This window comes from Poecilia reticulata, chromosome 6 (genome assembly GCF_904066995.2).
Source record: "Poecilia reticulata chromosome 6, P_reticulata-male-v2, whole genome shotgun sequence".
In the NCBI taxonomy this organism is placed as follows: domain Eukaryota; kingdom Metazoa; phylum Chordata; class Actinopteri; order Cyprinodontiformes; family Poeciliidae; genus Poecilia; species Poecilia reticulata.
Genome location: NC_088835.1, coordinates 28,150,115 through 28,169,419, shown reverse-complemented (window position 1 = coordinate 28,169,419; position 19,305 = coordinate 28,150,115). Strand labels below are relative to the sequence as shown.

Here is a 19,305-nt window from a genome sequence, read left to right as displayed (position 1 = left end):
TTGTTTGGTCCCCTGACTTTTTGTGTTTTCTGTCTTTGTTCTCTTCAAGCATAAAGATCCTGAAATGTTGTTGAAAACAAGAATTAAATTGAATAAATTACAAACTTAAATGAATGTTTAGATAAAATTTAATATTTTTTTACTAAGCGACTAAATGTCATGACTTTTCACTGTTATCATTGAGAATGGTAAACCGAACAGAATTAAACGGCAACGGTCAAGCTGGATGAAAAACCCAGTTCTCATTGAGGTTTCTTTCTTTCCAAACAGGAAAAAAATATAAAATCGATATTTTATATTTGTGGACTTTCCTTCCCTCCCTTTGTTGAGTAAATTTGGATTCCTTTGCCTAATTAATATTTCAAACATTCTTTATTCATGCAATTTCTTGATTCTAAAAATCTGGAACTAATTGGGTGTGTATTTATTTACTAAAATTAAAACATGAAGCCAAAAATTCAGAAAGGTGTTTACTGTTTGGTTTGTATACCTTTTCTCTTATTAAATAAAATCATTTCAAAACTGCTTTCTTGTTTCCATTATGTTCATTCAGTGGTAAAAATTGCTTGATTATGTCAAATTTGTGAAGAAGAAAATTCTGACCCCTACTGTTTCATTATCGCACAGTAATTTAATTGGTTTGTAAGTGACATGCATGAACATAAATAATTAAACCCTTCAGGGGAGATAATTCCCTTTACATCCTGGGTCTTTTTCAGTCATTATTGGCCATAGAATGGCTGGAGATACAGATCTTAAGAAAGTAAAAGGCTTAAGGACTGAAGCTGAATATGATGTTTCCAGGGGCGGATCTAGAAAAATATTTATGGGGTGACAAGAGGGGGGCAGGGATTTTTTCAGCGGTGGCTGAAAAAATCACCTAAAATATATATATATATATATATATATATATACACAAAATATTGTTTTTAACTTGCATTGCTTCAGAATGAGCTCCATGTAGCACCAAGGCTTGAATACAATTTCTTAATGTGAGCTAGTTACTTATTTTTATGTCTTTCATACTCCTGCTAATTGATATGCATTACTGGACTGGACAGCGCCTATTAGTCGCTATGTGATTCATTGTGTCCAGAAAACCATTTTATCCCAGTACAGGACGAAGAGAAATCTGTCACGAAAATATTAGTAGCGCCATCATTTGTTATTTGATATATCTATTAAATACGACTTAAAATAAAGATTAGAAAACTGATGTTTGATAAATTCTCCATGATACAAATCTATAAACAGTTTAGTTTCTGTTAGTTCTGTCAAGATACAACAAGTGGAGAATTTCTATTTATATTGGTCAATCGTTTAATTTTAAATATGCTGTAGGAGCCGCAGTTTGACGACTGTTATAAATATCACCACGTTTTGTGAACACAGGGGATTAGCTCAGTTTTTGTTGCTTGTTTTTAGGAATTGCAGCTGCTGCAGTGCACCGCAATAAAGGTACAATAAAGCTGATAAACAGGTGAAGAGCCAAACTAGACAGAACCACTTCTGACTGTTTGCCAAGCCAAACATCCAATAAAAGTTCCACCAAGTCACTACTAAGACGCTGGGGTCAAGTTTCTCGACACAAGCAAAAGAAGGTCCAATGTCCAAACTTATTGATTGTTCTTGGTGATTGGTGATCTATGTTTTCGCATCTACCTGAATAATGTGTAGTTGCGCCACTGGCTCTACTGATGACTTGATGACTTGGTGGGTGGGTTGTTTAGTGCTAACGGTACCAAAACACACCGAACTGCGCAGCACATGCTAAGGTTATCAAAGTCAATAGAAGGCTAACAATTAGGCTAGTATAACTGACCCACTGCTCACTTGTTCAATCTTTTCTTTAAATTAAAACGTTTTCCTTACCTGTGAAATCTGAAGCCCTTATTACCATTATCTATGGTTGAATTAACTGCTAAACATTGCGTCCATTGTTCTGATTATTTGCGTGACTGTAGTAGTTTCCTGACCACTAATATTCCTGACTCAATGGACAGCAATGGCGCATGTATGACTTACAATAAATCACATAATGTCCAGTCCAGTAACATATATATCCATCAATGCTGCTGCCTCGCGCTCTGTCCTTCTCTCGCACTTCCCGCTACTTAGCAGTGGGTGTCAGGTTACATAGCGTTGCATTCAATGTTGTCGGAAAAAAGTTTCGTGCGCTTAATGTCGGATTTGCCATAACTATTTATTGAATTCATTGTCGCCAGCTGAGGTGGCAACAGGGGTGGCAAGGCTCTTGTTTGGGGTGGCAACTGCCACCCTGGTAGATCCGCCCCTGGATGTTTTATAATCTTTCTTCTGCCTGCTCATCGTGACTCTGCTTTACTGCTGCAAAACCATAAAATAATATTCATAAAATAAAAAGATGATGGAAAATTGCCCACCTGTTAAAGTCCAACCCATGAGATAAACTCTGATTACACCAACTGGTGGAAATGTACTCATTAACGAATATAAAAGTTTGAAACTGTTTCATGTCTTCTGTTTCACATTCACTTCTTTTGAAATATTGATGCTGTGAACTCTAAATAAAAGGAATATTTATTCTACTGTTTAACTCTTTTTGTTACTTTTATTGTTTTATGAAAATACAAAACCCAGAATGAGTTTCTATCAAAAACAATTTCCAGAGACAAATTCTGTTCGCCTCCAAGCCACATTTTCTTTTCATTAGCTCAGTAGCAAGTTGTTGGTACTTTAGTTAAGTTTTACTGTAAATTAACACATTTTGAATTGCTTACATCATTTTAGCTTTGGTCATCTCAGCTGGGTATAACTTAGCTTTGATTTTATTAGCTTTATTTCAGTTTACCAGCTAAGTTTAGTACTACTCCTTTCACATTAGCTTAAACGAGTTTAGCCTAGTTTCATTTTGCATATCTTAACTATATTTTGTTAGTTTAGAATATAATTTTCCATTTTACGTTAATTAATCTTTGCTGAGTTTAGTTTAGTTCTGCTTATCTAAACGAGCTAGCTTAGCTTAGCTTGTTTAGGTTTTCCCATTCTAGCTGCATTTTGTGTAGTTTAGCTTAGCTTAGAGTTAATTTACTTTTAGTTTGACATAGTTCATGTTAGTTTAGAATATCATACTTGCATTTCATTGAGCTTAGGTAGAACAACTTACCTCACTTTAGCTTAGCTTATTTATTTATATTAGATGCACTTAGCTTAATTTAAATTAGCAACATTTTGTGTATATTAGCTTACCTTATCAGCCAGTTTAGTATAACTTTTGTAATTTTAGTTTAGAGTAATATACTTTACTTAGCTGTTTACCCTAGCTGCATTTTGTTTAGCTTAGCTTAGCTTGGTTTTGATTATTGGTCTGTGTCTCCTGAACTGATATTTTTCACTGTTTTATCAAGCTAGCTGTTCTTTGTGTGTTTTTCTACTGCGGTTCTGAAATTTGGTCCTGTAATCAGCGGGTCCTGATGCAATCAGGAACAACTTATCAACAGCCACTGGGAATTTGGATCATTGATTTATTTATATTTTGTTTAACCTTTATTTCTCCAGGACAAATCACTGAGATTAAAAATCTCTTTTGCAAGAGAATCCTGATCAAGACTGGCAGCAGCACACAGAGATTACAGAACATTAATGAATAAATAAATAAATAAAATCCTTAGTTGAAACATTTACAGATTATTCCTTCTCAAAATCAGTAAAAACAGCCTAAAATATATATTTCTGCAACTGTCCAAAAAGAGCTAGCAAAATATGAAAAGAAGATCTTACCTTTAACTTATTATAATTCAATTAAATGGCAAGAATGTTTAATGAGAATTAATTCAAATTAAATTTTGGGTTCCTAAAGTTTCTCATTTCAGGGAGTCGCCGCTCAGGTAGGTGTTCCGGTCTCTGTTAATATGTCACCTGTTGCTGTGAATGGGAGGGGCAGATGCTTAATGGTTACAAATAAAGGTTCAACAGGCATCACTTCTTACAGAGTCCCGGTGCAGGCAGACTGACACCATGGCGAAAGGCATCTTCATCAGTAAAACTCTTGCAATCGCAGGGATCGTTATAGGAGTGGCTGCCCTGTCCACCATCATCGCTCTGTCTGTCGTTTATGCTCAGGAAAAATCCAAAAACAACGAGGCATCACCAACTCAGGGAGGAGGAACCACTTCTAAACCCACTACTACACCTACAACACCTTCCCCTTCCAACGAACCATGGGACAAATATCGGCTGCCAAAAACCCTGGTGCCGAGCCACTACAGCGTGACTCTGTGGCCCCGACTGACACCAGATCCGAAGACTGGGCTGTACATCTTCACAGGTAAAGCTGGACGGTGGAAACCTTCAGTCTAGATCACAGTTAAGGTCTAAATCTGCCTTTCTTCAGCCACAAGGACTGAGCCCAGCATCAATTTTAAAAATCCAACCAAATCGTGTAGAACAACTAAAATGGACGCAGACTGAAAGTTTCAGACCTAAAAGCATCTTGAGTCAAAAGTGGAAGAAACATGTGCAACATCTGCAGCAATCTACTAATTTTCAATTAAATTACAAAACAAAACTGATTGAGTAACATTTATAATTTACCTCAACACAGTTTGGAATTTTACCAGATTTTTAAAAGTAATAATTACAATTAAATTTAAATATATATATATATATATATATATCTCAATGGAGAGTCCTCTCAAAACTGAAGCTCGCCTTTTTGAAAAGTTTCACAATTTTTCTAACAAACCTTTGGAGGTTTCGAACTCAGAAATGGTCAAAGATCGTCTGATAATCTGAGATCAGTTTAAAAACAATTTATTTGATATCAGTCCAGTCAAAACAATTGGAAAAAGTTCCCTGAATTTTCCACTTAAGTTCTGGAAAACTGAATGATCAGGACTAGTTTGATTACTGGGTCCAGGTGCATGTTTTAGTTCTGGTTTTAACTCAACACAGTGGGAAACATATGTGCAAATATCTGCAACAGAAAGATGTTTGGATGAGGTGCTAAATTTGTCTTCATTCAGTCAGAAGTTGAATTGAAACATTTCTGATGGTTTTCTTGTGTTTCAGGAGACTCATTTGTGGATTTCGAGTGCGTGGAGGAGACGGACCTCATTCTTATCCACTCTAACAAGCTGAACTACACGACGCAGTCAAATGGGCAGCTTGCGGCGCTCTCAGCCATCGGCGGTGGCAGCGCACCATCCATCACAAAGTCCTGGCTGAAGGAAGAGACTCAGTTCCTGGTTCTTCATCTGGACGGTAAACTGGTGAAAGGACAAACGTATCGCCTCGACACCACGTTCACTGGAGAGCTGGCCGACGATCTGGGAGGTTTCTACAGGAGCGAGTACATACAGGATGGAGTCAAGAAGTAAGAACCGTCCCTGTTTGTGTTCAATAAAATGTTGTCCTCCTCCACCCTGAGCTGAAATGCTGCTGTTAAATGTTCTGCACAACTATGTTGTTTTCTAATTATTAATTAGAATTATAAGCTTCTTATTCAATATTCAACTGAAAGCTGTGTTGATCCTTCAGAGGAGAACATTTTTAGCCTAATTTTCACAGAACGAATTATTCACTATGAATCAGGGATCTACTAGTTTTACGGTGGTTATCTTTAATGTTTTCTCTGTCATCTTAAGGGACTTTTTTATCACTGCAATCCAGAGAACTTTGCCCCTCTGTTATGTAACAGGGTCTAATGGATGGATGTAGCCACGGCAACATGATCCATAAACAGCCATCTTTAAAACCTCTTGTTGGGAATTTGAGTGTTGCTCACAGCAAGAGAGGGAGGGAAAGAGGGAGGCATGGCTTTTTCGGTTGGTTGGTTGGTTGGATGTATGGTTGATTGGTTTAGTTGGTTGGATATATGGTTGGTTGGTTGGTTGGTTGGATGTATGGTTGATTGGTTGGTTTAGTTGGTTGGATATATTGTTGGTTGATTGGTTGGTTTAGTTGGTTGGATGGTTGGATATCTGATCTCTACTGCTCTGTTCCCTCCAGGGTCATTGCCACCACCCAGATGCAGGCGACCGATGCCAGGAAGTCGTTCCCCTGCTTCGATGAGCCGGCGCTGAAAGCTTATTTCAACATCACTCTGAATCACGCTAAGGATACTGTGGCTCTGTCCAACGGCGCTCAAATAGGTCTGTTTCATATCTCTGACTGCTGAACAACCTTAAACAAGGAACCTCTGGTTTGCTGTCCAGAACACTGTAGAACAAAACAAAAAAAAAATAGCGAATGATTGAAAGTCTGTTGGGTCTAGTTAAAATGTGGAAACAAGGAATTGCTTTTCAAAGTTGATGTTTCCTCTTCAATCATTATCATAAATAAAATGTAGATTTGGTTTTTGTTTTTATACAGACAACAAAGTCGTCACCATAGATGGTCAAGAGGTGCAGCAGACGGTCTTTGAGCGCACTGAGAAGATGTCCACCTATCTGCTGGCCTTCATCGTCAGTGACTTCGGCTTCATCGAAGACACCATTGGCGAGGTTCAGGTACTTCACCACTTCCAGTCTCTTTAACCTCATTGAATTTGTTTGGAGCTTTCATGTGAATCACTGTAACACTAACACTCACCGGGTTCGGATCTGACATCAGGTCTAAAATCTGTGGATTTATGGGTTAGAATTTGATTTTTGTTTCCGTTTCAGATCCGGATCTTTGCCCGGAAGCCCGCCATCGCTGCTGGCCAAGGAGCCTATGCCCTCAACATCACCGGACCCATCCTGAAGTTCTTTGAGGAGTATTACAACTCCACGTACCCACTGCCCAAATCTGGTCAGTCCAACTCTCTGACACCGGCTTTATGACACATCCATCCATTCATACATACATTTACACATCCATCTATCCATTTGGGTATCATCCATCCATCCATCTAGATATTCATCATCCATCTTCCATAAAACCTCCATCCATCCAGAACAATTTACCTAAATCGTTTAGGAAGGTGATGGCCACATTAACATATGTATTTGCCACAAATGGCCCCCGCCCCATACTTTGCCCACCACTGCTTTAATGAGACTTTACCAGGAGAGAAACGCTGTCATGCTGTGCTTTAGCCTCCTCCCTGACAGTGCTGCTTTGTTCTTCTGTCTCAGTGAGGGAATATTTGCTTTCAAAATGACATAAAAACATACATGAAATGAAGAATTAAATGTCTGAAACAGCTGAAAAACATTGCTGTATTCCTGCTGGTTTATGAGGCGTCACAAAGAGCATTATAACCTTGTTTTTCAGTCATCATCGGTTCTGAGGGTTTATAGTGTTTTTACAACCAACTCTCTGAATGATTTACCTTTATGGACGACTCAATGAAGACAGTGAAGCTGCTCTATCAGCCTTTCTGAGATTAATTTTTAAAAAATTATCTTCATCATCTGTTCTCACTGTTTCAGTGTCAGGCCGGAAGTCAGAGCAAAGCTGTTATTTGTTGGTTGGAATTTTTTTATGATGCGTTCTGTGAAGATATGATAACAGCATCAGGGTTGAGCAGATAAACTTTGATCTTTTGATTCACAGCCGTTCGTCCAGTAAATACGTTTTATGGCAGTCATCACATCTGAGAAGAACAACGCTTTACTGTCACCTGACAAGGCCGGATCTAAAAATAGGAACCGTTGTAGCTTCCACCTGAGCGATCCAGCTCACACAGAAACAGCTGTTTCTTCTTTCTGCTCTTTCAGGTTCAGTGAAGAATTTACGGAAGGCCAAAAGAGTCAAAATTAAATGAATAAACCAGTACATCATTAAATCATCAATTTAATGTACCAATATATAAATACATTTAATTTAAATGTTTAAATCATTTAACAGACAACTATTTGATGAAATATGTCAATATTATTAAAATGCAAAGACTTAAAAGCTCATTTAAATAATTAGCCCTGCTCATAAATGTGAGTTTGACAGATAAAATTATTTTATGTTGACGTTACAGGACCCATGAAATACTTAAATACCCATTTAATTAATGATATACATCAGCTGTTACCATAAAGATTACATCTTTAAAATGTAAACATATATTGCGACCTGTCCAGTGTGTACCACTTTTGTCAAAAAATGACAGAACAGAAATGTGGGGATTTGCAGGTTGTGTCCATTGGAAACTCGCCTGACTCTTTAAAATCTCCTCTGTCCTGCAGATCAAATCGCCATCCCTGATTTTAGCGCAGGAGCCATGGAGAACTGGGGTCTGATCACCTACAGAGAGACGGCGCTGCTGTATGACGAGGCCTTCTCCTCCAACTCCAACAAGGAGAGGATAGCCACCGTCATCGCTCACGAACTGGGCCACATGGTGAGCTAAGACCAATGCTAAGCTGCAGAGACATTCACATACTGTTATGAGGAAAATAAAATAAAAAATTTAATCTGGAGGCAAAATGCACCAAAGTTTCTCTTATTACAAACCAGACGGGATGCAAGTACAGCGCTACGGAGCCCCCTAGTGGACATGGAGGATTTATTTTCTTTGCACAAACTAAATGCGCAAAGAAAAATGGAAAAACAACTTCTATTATTTTTATAGTTACACAAATATTAGGTTAATCTATTCCTGTTGTTGGTTGTTTCCTCTGTTTCCTCTATTTGGGGAAATAGAAAACATCAAACTTGTTTACTATAAATTTAGTTTTTATCAAGTGAAGTTACTTTACATATTTTAAATAATATGGCACAAAAACACCAACAGTCATCAACAGCCATAACACCATAACGTTATAATATTTAACTTTTAACTTTAACACCATGTTATGACTTTATTCTCGTAATATAACTTCATTCTCATCAGTTTATTTGATTTTTTTCTCAATATGGCTCCATCGTACTTTGGTGAGGTAACGCAAAAGAAAAAATGTCTCCCATGTCCTCTAGGGGGCGCAGTAGGACCCAGACTGCTTAGTCATTATTTATTTTAGTTTCTATAGATATAATTTTCTCATCTTATCTTTGTTGTCCCTGCAGTGGTTTGGAAACCTGGTCACTCTGCGCTGGTGGAACGACTTGTGGCTGAACGAAGGCTTTGCTTCATACGTGGAGTTCCTGGGAGCGGACAAAGCCGAACCCGACTGGAACATAGTATGAAATTAATCTACCTTTGATGCTAATCATCATTCCAGATGTTCGATGGCGCTCTTAATGGAGTCACCTTCCTCTTGTTTCCTGCAGAAAGACCTGATAGTCCTCAATGATGTCCACAGAGTGTTTGCAGTTGACGCTCTGACGTCGTCTCATCCGCTGTCCTCCCTTGAAGACGACATCCAGAAACCAGCTCAGATCAGCGAGCTCTTCGATGCCATCTCATACAGCAAGGTCAGGGAGCACACGCAAGCATATGGGATGCCATTTGTAAAGTTACACAATAAAATGAACAGCTATACTTTTGGCTTATTTAGCCTTCCATAGAGAAAAAAGTGGCCATTCATTTTTCACATTTAGAAACGTCAGCATTCCAAACTAAATATTTAACTCACAAACAAAATATTTAGTAGTCCACCTCAGCTTATTAGCAAGCTAATGAGCTAAACATTTAGCTTGGATCTAAGTATGTAGTTATCAGCTAAATATTTAGCTCATAACTTAATATTTAGGTTTAGTGAAAGATGCTCACTTGTAGAAATTGTAAACAAAGATTGATAAAAATGCCTCGACTTTAATCCTCTTCTGCATGTCTAATATCCGAGCCGTGGTGTGTAATAAGATCTAAGTGAATATTGTTCTCATCTTCAGGGAGCCTCTGTAATCAGGATGCTGTCCGACTTCCTGACTGAACCGGTCTTCACCAAAGGAGTCCAGGTGACTTCCTGAAAAATATGATCAAACAGTTTTTGGATTTTCTGCTGTTAAAATATTTTTATTAAAACATGGAGATATAACGTCTCTCCCTGTCGTGCAGAGCTACCTGAGGGAGTTCGCCTTTGACAACACCGTCTACACAGACCTCTGGCAGCATCTGCAAGTGGTATGTCGTCTTCACGCACTTTGAACATTCAGATTATGTTTTTCTGAAGAAAACTCATCTGTCAGTTCTGGTTCACTCCCCAGACAAATTACAATAAAACCCAAGGGCTCCATTTCAAACTCTACTGGGATTATTAAACATTGACGCTCATGCTTTTTCAATTAGAAAAACAGCTGACGATCAATATCAGCAGATAACACATCTAATAGAATATTCAGTATCATAGAATATTGACAGAACTCTGATCCAGAACCGCACAGCATTCTGGGAGATGTAGGCAGAGGAAAGAGTTTAGCCTCTCAATCTCTCACAGCGAGCTAAGCTATGTGGGTGGAATCAACTAATTCACTCTTTGGTTGCCTAGCAACTTGTTCACTCTTTGGTTGCCTAGCAACAACTTGCTGAGTAACTTGCACAGCAGCAGTTTAAGGTTTCGCCGACGTGTCTCATAAATGCCTAAAAATAAACGTCAACAGCGTGGAGAGAAAGATGTGGATATAGGCGGAAACGTCAGGCAGTGTTTCAGATATTTAAAACAAAAAACAGAATCAATAATTATCTGTCTCGACTGATATGAAATGCTTGTGATGCGTTTTAACAGCCATATTGTCCAGTCGTGATGCATACCAAACTATTCTCGATTCAAATTTGAGACAATTAGTCCAGAATGAGTCCAAACTGGGTTATCAACAGAAAAACGATCCCAAATGCAGCAGAAATTGGCTGGAAGAGAAAAATCAAGATGTTGTAATGAGAGTTATTTCTGCAAAAGGTGGTTTTATAAGTGGTTCATTTAAATTTTCCCCTCATTGGGTGTGCAAAATACTTACACACAGACAAACTCACCACTTTAAGAAAGCAAAAAAAAAAAAAACCACATGTCTCTTCACCAACAGCATAAAATATGCTGTTGGTGAAGCATATTTCATGCTTCACCAACATAGATGGTTGGTGAAGCATAAAATATGCTTCATTTCAACATACAATGAAATGTTTTTTATTGTATGAAAAACATTTTTCATACAATTTGTCAAGAAAAAAAAATCCACATCTTAATTTCATTTGTGTCTCAGAATGTTTTCAAACTGAACTTAGTTAGTTTTATATTTTCTGGTGTTTATCAGGCTGTGAACGCCAGTGGAGACGAGCTTCCTACAAGTGTCAAGGAAATCATGAACACCTGGGTGCTGCAGATGGGCTTCCCTGTGGTCACCATAGATACCGCCTCCGGCAGCGTTTCCCAGAAGCACTTCCTCCTGGATCCAGACGCCGAAGTTACCACTCCATCTGAGTACAAGTATGTAAACAGCTCTCTGACATTTTTCCAAGAATGCCTGTGCTATCACAAACTGTTTTCCCACAAAATCATTTTACTGTCCATAAAGAGTGGGTCTAAAAGTACTAACAGTGGTTTCTGCTCCAGTTATGTGTGGAGCGTTCCAATCAGATGGATGAAGAAAGGAGGCAGCAAGAGCTTCACGTGGCTGACGGAAAAATCAGGTATAAAACTATCAAATGACCATGTGACTCAGTTATTTCTGTTCTCACAGAGCAGCCAGTTAGTAGCTGGTTTGTTTTTCTTTTTAATGGTTTTGGAATAGATAAAAGTTAAGACTTTAGATGTCAAATTACAACGGCGCATTTAAAGAGTAAATTTCCAAGAAAAAATGCTGAAATTTCTGAGATTTAAAGGTGGAAAAATTGTAAGAAAAAAAAAAAACAACTCAGAATTTTCTTGCAAAAATGTGAAAAGTTAAAAATTTGTGGGAAAATTTTCTCATAAATGTATTTCTTTTTTTTTCTTCTTACGTCTACAGTAACTATAGTAATTACACCAATTATAGATAAAAATGGGGGTAAATATCTTCAGCAGCCACACTTACTGTTTCTGCAAAATTAAAGATGGAAATTTTTTTTAAAAAGAAGCTTTTTTGAGATATGTATGGGTTTTTTATCTTCTAAAAAGCTCAGAAATGTTGCTATTAATTTTCAGGCTAACATTTTATGAAGTAATTTCAGCCTAATTAGAGCAGAGGTGATATAAAGGCTAAAGCATAGCATTCAGTGAACTCTAAAGTTATGTCATTTAATAAATAAAGAAAGAAAAGCCCTGAGCTAGTCTGACCCCCAAAAAGCAAATCTGTTCCTTCACTGAATTCTGACTCTTTAATGGCTAATCTGGCAACCCCAACAAAGCCCGTTACCTAGCAACCCCAGTAAAGCCCAGCCTGTCACCTAGCAACCCAAACGGAACTCAAGCATTCAAATTCAAAAATACTTTACTGATCCCAAAGGGAAGCTAAATGTTTTTGAAACTCTTATTAATTCAAATTCTTCAAAGAGTTAAATGTTTGGGCAGCAGATGTTACCACTGTACAATGTACACTGGTAAAGACAAGTGTTTTTCTGTATACATACATTTTTAACATCGATAAGAACATTAATGCTGTTTGCTGCTTCCATGTAGCTGTAAAAAATGCAGCACTGCACCAGATTTTATTTAAAGCCCAAGTAAACAAGCAGTTTTTGCTTTTTTTTCATCTGAACAGTCTTGGCTGCATCCAAATCTGGTTTTATCAGTTTGTTAAACTTGGTGTAGTACATCAGATTTTTAAAGAAAGAGTGACCCAGATGCTGTAGTCATTTCTGAGGTGACTGTACAGTTCTCTGGCAAGAAAAAGAGAGTGCAGCTGACCCCAAAAGACTTTCAACTTGATGATTTTGGCCCATGTGATAAAAAGCTTTGACATCGTCACTTTAAATTAAAGTTGCATATTTAACATTTGAAGTGGCAGAAAATTGCAGATATTCAGCAAACTGACAAGAATAAAACAATCAAATTGGCCGCTCTAATGTAAAAAATAATTTCTCCTGTAGCTACTAATAACGACATGAAGGTGACGGGTGATGACTGGGTGCTGGCCAACCTTGATGTGGTTGGATACTACAGAGTCAACTATGATGATGGCAACTGGGATAAACTGCTAACCACTCTGAGCAACAACCACGAGGTAGGAACATCTTCCTGGAGGCTTTTCCATCTGTGTGGTTCAACTGTACCTGACATGTTGCTGTTTGCATTTAAGGACATTCCAAAGATCAACAGAGCTCAGCTGGTGGACGATGCCTTCAACCTGGCCAGGTACGTCTGAAGCTAACAGACAGAAACAGGGATGAGGGTCGAGCCTGTGATGCCTTCAGGAATAATATGATAACAGTTTGTAGTGTTGTTAGAAACTGGTGAATTAGAGTCATAGTAGATAGAAAAAAAAGTAAATTCCTGTAAAAAACTGAAATTTTCAACTTTTCAAACTCAGAAGATTTCAAAAAGTAGAAAATGTTCAACTTTTGTAACTCAGAAATGTCTAGGTTTTATCAAGAAAATTTATGAGATTAATCTAAAAATTTTATTCATTTTATAGCATTTTTTTTCCTCAGAAAAGTATTTGTTTTTTCTAGTAAATTTCTAAGATTAATCTCAAAATTTCTGAGTTTTTCCAAGTAAAAATTTTGATTATTCGAAATCAGAACTGTCCTTGTTTTTTTAGTCAATTATGAAATAAATTTTAAAATGTGTTTTTTCAAGTAATTTGACTTTTCAAACTCAGAAATTTCTTCTTTTTATAGTTATTTTCTGAGATTAATCTCAAATATTTGAGCTTTTATTAGGAAATTTACTGTTTTTTTTCTATCTATAACGACAATAATTCAAATTTTATTAAAATTTTGAATTTGAAAACATTGTCGCAGAGACGTACAGCTTTGAGATTGTTAAAATACAGATTTAGAAACAAATATTTCCTAAATTGACCTTTTTTGTCATCTGGGTGAGTATATATGATAATAAATCCTACTGCCTGTTGTCCCCCAAAGAGCTAAGATCATCCCGACAGTTCGGGCGCTAAAAACCACCCTGTACCTGAAGAACGAGAGGGACTATATGGCGTGGAAGTCTGCTCTGGACAACCTGGACTTCTTCCTCCTGATGTTCGATCGCAGCGAGGTGTACGGAATCATGCAGGTGCTCGTCTTTCCTACGTTAATCTATGAACGCTTCTTTACGTTTCCCAACCTTTGTTTAATATTTTATTGCCTCCTGAACTGTGGATTTCATGTTTGCAGGAATATCTGAGGAATCAGGTCACCCCTCTGTTCCAGTACTACAAAGAGATAACAAGTAACTGGACCAAAGTACCACATGGTCACACGGACCAGTGAGTACAGAATAATATAACATTGATGAAGAAGTACTAGTTCCATTGGCAGATAGATTAACTTACATTTTCCCCTGCTATAAGTTATAAGCCTCTATTACTTGCTGAAAAGTTACTTTTAAGTTAGTCGTACTTCAAATGTACTAAGATATTGTTTTTCCAGTGAATTTATGCACACATTTGTTTAACCACACCGTCTGGACTGACCAACTTTTAGGACAACTCAGGGAAGATCTGTGGATAAATTTAGATGTCCAAAAAGTGGAACAGTCTTTTATTGCATTTTCTTAACAGTTGCAGATTCTGAGAAGAGTCCAAAAAAAATTCAAACACTGGGAAGGTTAATGCGGTATTTCTCAAATAGTGGGGTACGTCTTGCATCAAGACAGTTTTCATTAATAAAATAGGAAAATTATGCTTCCACTTGGATCTTTCCTGCTTCTGAAAACAGCTAAAGCCCTTAAAGAAACACCCAGAAGGTTTTTGGCAATGTTTTTTGGTGTGTGTTTCAAAAGGCTTTAGAATTTAATGTTACAAATCAGCAGGCACTGTCCGTTACCTAGCAACCCCAGCAACTCCCAACCCGTCACCTAGCAACCCCAGCTACTCCCAACCCGTCACCTAGCAACCACAGCAAAGCATTGTGTTGTGGGGGCGAGGCCATACAAAAGTTCATTCTGAAAGCAGCTCAAAATATTATCCAAGAATAATTTTGCGCAAAAAATTTAATTAACATGTTTTTTTATTGTCCATAGACCCAACTTAACCTGTTCAAGAAGGCATAATAGATCACCTTTAAGGTTTTTTTTGTCATGGGTTTACCACAAAACAAGCATTGTCTTATATGACAGTCTGTAACTTTTTAAGTTGTGTTCAGGAACCAGTAAATAAAACATGGTTTTCTGATTGTCACCACCAACTGGTTTGTCCTCAGTTTAAACTCCAAGTCTACTGTAATCTTCCTGCAGGTATAATCAGGTGAACGCCATCAGCCTGGCCTGTAAGACCGGTCTGGAGGAATGTCAGGATCTGGTCCAGTCGTGGTTCAAAGAGTGGATGGAAACAGACAAAAACCCGTGAGTGGCAGAACATTAAGTCAGACCTCATAAAGGCCGTCCTTTAAGGCTGCTTCATCATCATGGTGACGTCTCTCTCCAGAATCCACCCCAACCTGCGATCCACTGTGTACTGTAATGCCATCGCAGCAGGGGGCGCTGAAGAGTGGGAATTTGCCTGGAATAAGTTTAAGGCCGCCACCATCCCTATTGAAGCTGATAAACTGCGTTCAGCGATGGCTTGCGCCACAAAACCGTGGCTGCTCAACAGGTTGGTTCAAATGATGCTAATGAAGGAGATATTAGATCAGGAATGATGAAACATCTCACGTAGACATGTTGTTGTGGGCCCAATAAAAATCTGATCAGGGCCCCAAAAAGTCTTGGGCCAGCCATGGTCTGGAAGGTTGATTCAACAATAACAGATTTTCAAAAGAAGTATTTTACAGTCTGTTCTCTGTCTAACTCTGGTTTTGTTCCTCAGGTATCTGGAGTACACTCTGGATCCACAACAGATCCGGAAGCAGGACGCCACCTCCACCATCGTCTACGTCGCCCAGAACGTGGTCGGTCAGTCTCTGGCGTGGGACTTCATCAGGGCTAACTGGAATTACATCTTCACTCAGTGAGTGGGACACTGAAGCCGTGTGAAAGTCACATGCAGACATGACCTGTTGGGCAACATCTGTCAACTTAAAAACCATAAACTCTGCCTTTATGAAGGGAGATGAGCGTTTTTATGAGGCTGTTTACCATCAATGAAAGGTTTTATTGATCAAGACGGGTCCTCAGCTGATCTTTGATCCTCATAAAACCATCTGTAATTAAGTTTGGTATTTTCTTTAGACTCATTTTATTTGTACAACTACATCATAAAAGCTTGAGCTTCAATGGCAGAGTGAAATTACAGAGATTTATTGCGTGATGCGGCCGTCAGATTTATCGACTAATGTATGCAAGAGGAGTATTAGATTAGCTGATGTTGGAGGTATATGAAAGAGGTTTGAATATTTTTTCTTACAGATTTTTGCTTTGTTTTTTTTTGTACCTCTGATATCTGGTGATGTTTCTTCTCGTAGGTACGGAGGTGGATCCTTCTCCTTCGCCAACCTCATCAATGGAGTCACAAAACGCTTCTCCACAGAGTTTGAGCTTCAGCAGGTTAGAGAACATTTTAAAATGATTAACATTTTTGCGGACACATTGTAATTTGTATTCTCGGCTGATTGACGAGGTGTTTTAATCCGTTGTGAAAGAGTATTAGCTGTTTGTGCAAAATCTCAAGGATATCTGAGGATATTGATCATGTGTTCTTTGTCTCAGAGATAAAGAACCTTACCTCGAATGATGAAAGGATTCAGGTGTTGCACAGTGATGAAAGCTAAGATATAAAGAAGACATATTGTGCTAAATTTACATCTTGCACATTTTTGTACTTCCGTTTAGGTTTCTACTGCTTCGAAAATCAATCAAACCGCTAAAAAAAAAAAATAAAAATAAATCCCAGCCAGTTTTTGACAATAAATTTATGTTTTTTGGTGTCTGGAAAATGAGCCGTTTAAGGAAACCTTTCTAGTTTAACGACAAAAATTAGCAGGCACTGCCTCTCATCTGATGACCCCATCGAAGCCCAGCCCGTTACCTAGCAACCCCAACAGAGTTCTGCCCGTCACCTAGCAACCCAAGTAGATCTTCAAGATGTTTTACTGCTTTAAATTCTAAAGCTCTAATTTACTTGCATGTTTTGTGAACATTCAGCTGAATAACGTTCAACATCGGTGTCAGAGTTTTAGTTATCGTTTGTTAATAATTCCTCAAATAGCTAAACGTTTATATTCATGTTCTTTTTTTTAAGTTGTTGGATTGATTGCGCAGCAGTTAACATGAAACATAAATGCAATATCTAAGGGTATTGTGGGACATGTAAATTATAATATCAAATCAAATTGGTACTTGAAAGCTGAAGGTTTTCAGGGGCAGATATGATTTGAATTGAAGTTCGCAGTTTAGCGTTAGCTTTTGTTTGTGTTAGCAAACCTAATGTTTATTATTAGTGCTTTAGGGTTAGCATAACTAACTTTTTAATTAGCTGGTTAAGATTGCCTGCTTTCAGAAAATCTGAACTTTTACTTGGAGAGTTTGTGAACTCAAGAAATTTGACTTCAGTTCCACTTGAAGACAAATACATATAGAAGGTTTTTACAAAAGTAGAAGACACTCAGATGTAGATTTAGGCTCTCCAGTTACAAGAAATACAAACAAGAGAACATTTACCCTATTAAAGGTTGTAAAGTCAGAAAATTCAGGCCTGTTTTGCTAAAAGCAAACTGAATGTCCATATGTGGTCTGTTAAATAACTTAAAATGCCGTTTATACGCCATAAATGGAGCAGACCTAACCAATTATGTTCCGTTTTGTTTCAGCTGAAGCAGTTCAAAGAGGATTATGCCGATGTGGGTTTCGGGTCCGGGACTCTGGCAGTGGACCAGTCCATCGAGAGAACACAAGCCAACATGAAATGGATCGCCGAGAACAAAGAAAGCATTCTGGAATGGTTCAAGAATCCAGTTTAGATCATGACAAACATGAAATCTTACTCCTATTTATTTAATTAGAAATGCCTTCTTCATGAAAATAACCCCTTTTTTCAAGAAGTTCATACTTTCTTACGGTCCAATGATTATTTTTACGTCTTGAAGTAGCATTTAGGTGGTACTCAGCTATAACTTCACCACTAAAGTTGTTCAACTTGTTTCACATTGAGAGAAAAAAAACATATTTTATTTCAAGAAAACTGAGAAGTGCCCAGATAAATATAAAACTAAACAAATGTGACACCTACATGTGAATATGAGATTAAAGTTGTTTTTTTCTTCAGATCTTTCTAAATGTTTTAAAACAATTAAAGGAATAAACTTTTAATGAAGTGGACTATTATAAAAAGCAGATTTTGTATTTATTGGGTTTGTTTTGGTAATGAAAGCTGTCTTCAAACATCACATCAGCCTGAACCAGTTGTCTTTTACCTGTTGTTGACGATACGGAGACGGGGAATAAACCTTAATGTATTTTACGATATCTTGTGTCTAAATTAATACATTTATGCACTGAGTTTATGTGTTTACTGTCCTTTGCTCTAAGTTTATGTAAGATGGTCCTAATTGGATTCCATGTACTTTATCATGAAGAAGTTTTTGTAAATTCTTTTGGACATTTCATGAGTCCACAGATAATTAAATTGTTTGTACAGAAATCAAACTGGGTGTGTAACCCGCCCCCCGTCTCCCAGCATGTTTTATGAGCTGAACCAAAAATACTCCCTTTTCAGGTCTTTACAAAAGAAACTAACAATTTTTATTAAAAATGTTGAAAGTGAGCATATTTAAACATCTTAAAGCAACAATTTGACTCTGTTTTGAAAAAAAGCCAATAAAATATTTAATTAAATCGCTGTTTGTCTTGTTTTTTTCTGCAACACATGTACTATTATCCACTGTGGCTTTTATAAAACAAGTAAAAAGTCATTTTAATGAAAACAGTAAGAAAAGGTGGTTTTAACAGGTCTTCTGCATTTGCATTGAATACTTCAATACTAATTCCCACCAGTGAGAATCTGTAAAGTTTTATATTTTGAAGTGGGCTTCAAATCTTTCACCATGTTCCATACTTTTGCAAAAAGCTCAATGTGTTTCTTTATTGTATAAAATAAAGAGTTTTCTTTTCCTTTGTAGATGAATCACTTTCTACGATCTAAAAATAGAAAAATATTAATTTTTCTGGCTTACAAACTAAACAGTTAGTTTGGTATCCGTGTATCTGTAAGATCTCTGAATCCACAAACAGCTTCATGAACACACTGATCTCTGTGTAATATTTTTCTACTTTATGGACCCAGTGGCTATCTTTATCTTAAAAATAGATTTTTTACTATCTTCCCAGATAAGTTGGTCAAAAGAAGTGGAAAAGAATAACACAGCATTTTAAATACGAGATGTTGAAAGAAATAAAAATGCATTTAAAAGTGCATTTTGATTAAAATTCATAATAAACATAATAAAACAAATTCACACCAATA

General features: G+C 37.3%; 1 protein-coding gene across 1 annotated transcript; it reads left to right on the top strand.

Annotated features, from left to right (window-relative positions):
- Positions 1–3,876: 3,876 nt before the first annotated feature.
- Positions 3,877–18,678, top strand: anpepb.1 (alanyl (membrane) aminopeptidase b, tandem duplicate 1). Its single transcript, XM_008412585.3, has 21 exons — positions 3,877–4,306; positions 5,050–5,353; positions 5,989–6,131; positions 6,352–6,488; positions 6,645–6,771; positions 8,145–8,299; positions 8,965–9,078; positions 9,169–9,312; positions 9,730–9,795; positions 9,896–9,961; positions 11,086–11,258; positions 11,385–11,461; positions 12,839–12,972; positions 13,048–13,103; positions 13,835–13,982; positions 14,084–14,175; positions 15,144–15,251; positions 15,334–15,501; positions 15,715–15,855; positions 16,310–16,391; positions 17,654–18,678. The coding sequence occupies exons 1-21, from the start codon at positions 3,997–3,999 to the stop codon at positions 17,801–17,803; spliced, it is 2,895 nt and encodes a 964-aa protein (XP_008410807.1). The 5' UTR covers positions 3,877–3,996; the 3' UTR covers positions 17,804–18,678.
- Positions 18,679–19,305: the final 627 nt, after the last annotated feature.

What these genes read in the sequence shown, in the direction of transcription:
- anpepb.1 (XM_008412585.3), top strand. Translation starts at nt 3,997, where the DNA reads ATGGCGAAAGGCATCTTCATCAGTAAAACTCTTGCAATCGCAGGGATC. An exon ending in TCTGGCAGCATCTGCAAGTG is followed by an intron (nt 9,962 to 11,085) that starts GTATGTCGTCTT and finishes GGTGTTTATCAG; the next exon opens with GCTGTGAACGCCAGTGGAGA. An exon ending in AAACCGTGGCTGCTCAACAG is followed by an intron (nt 15,502 to 15,714) that starts GTTGGTTCAAAT and finishes TTTGTTCCTCAG; the next exon opens with GTATCTGGAGTACACTCTGG.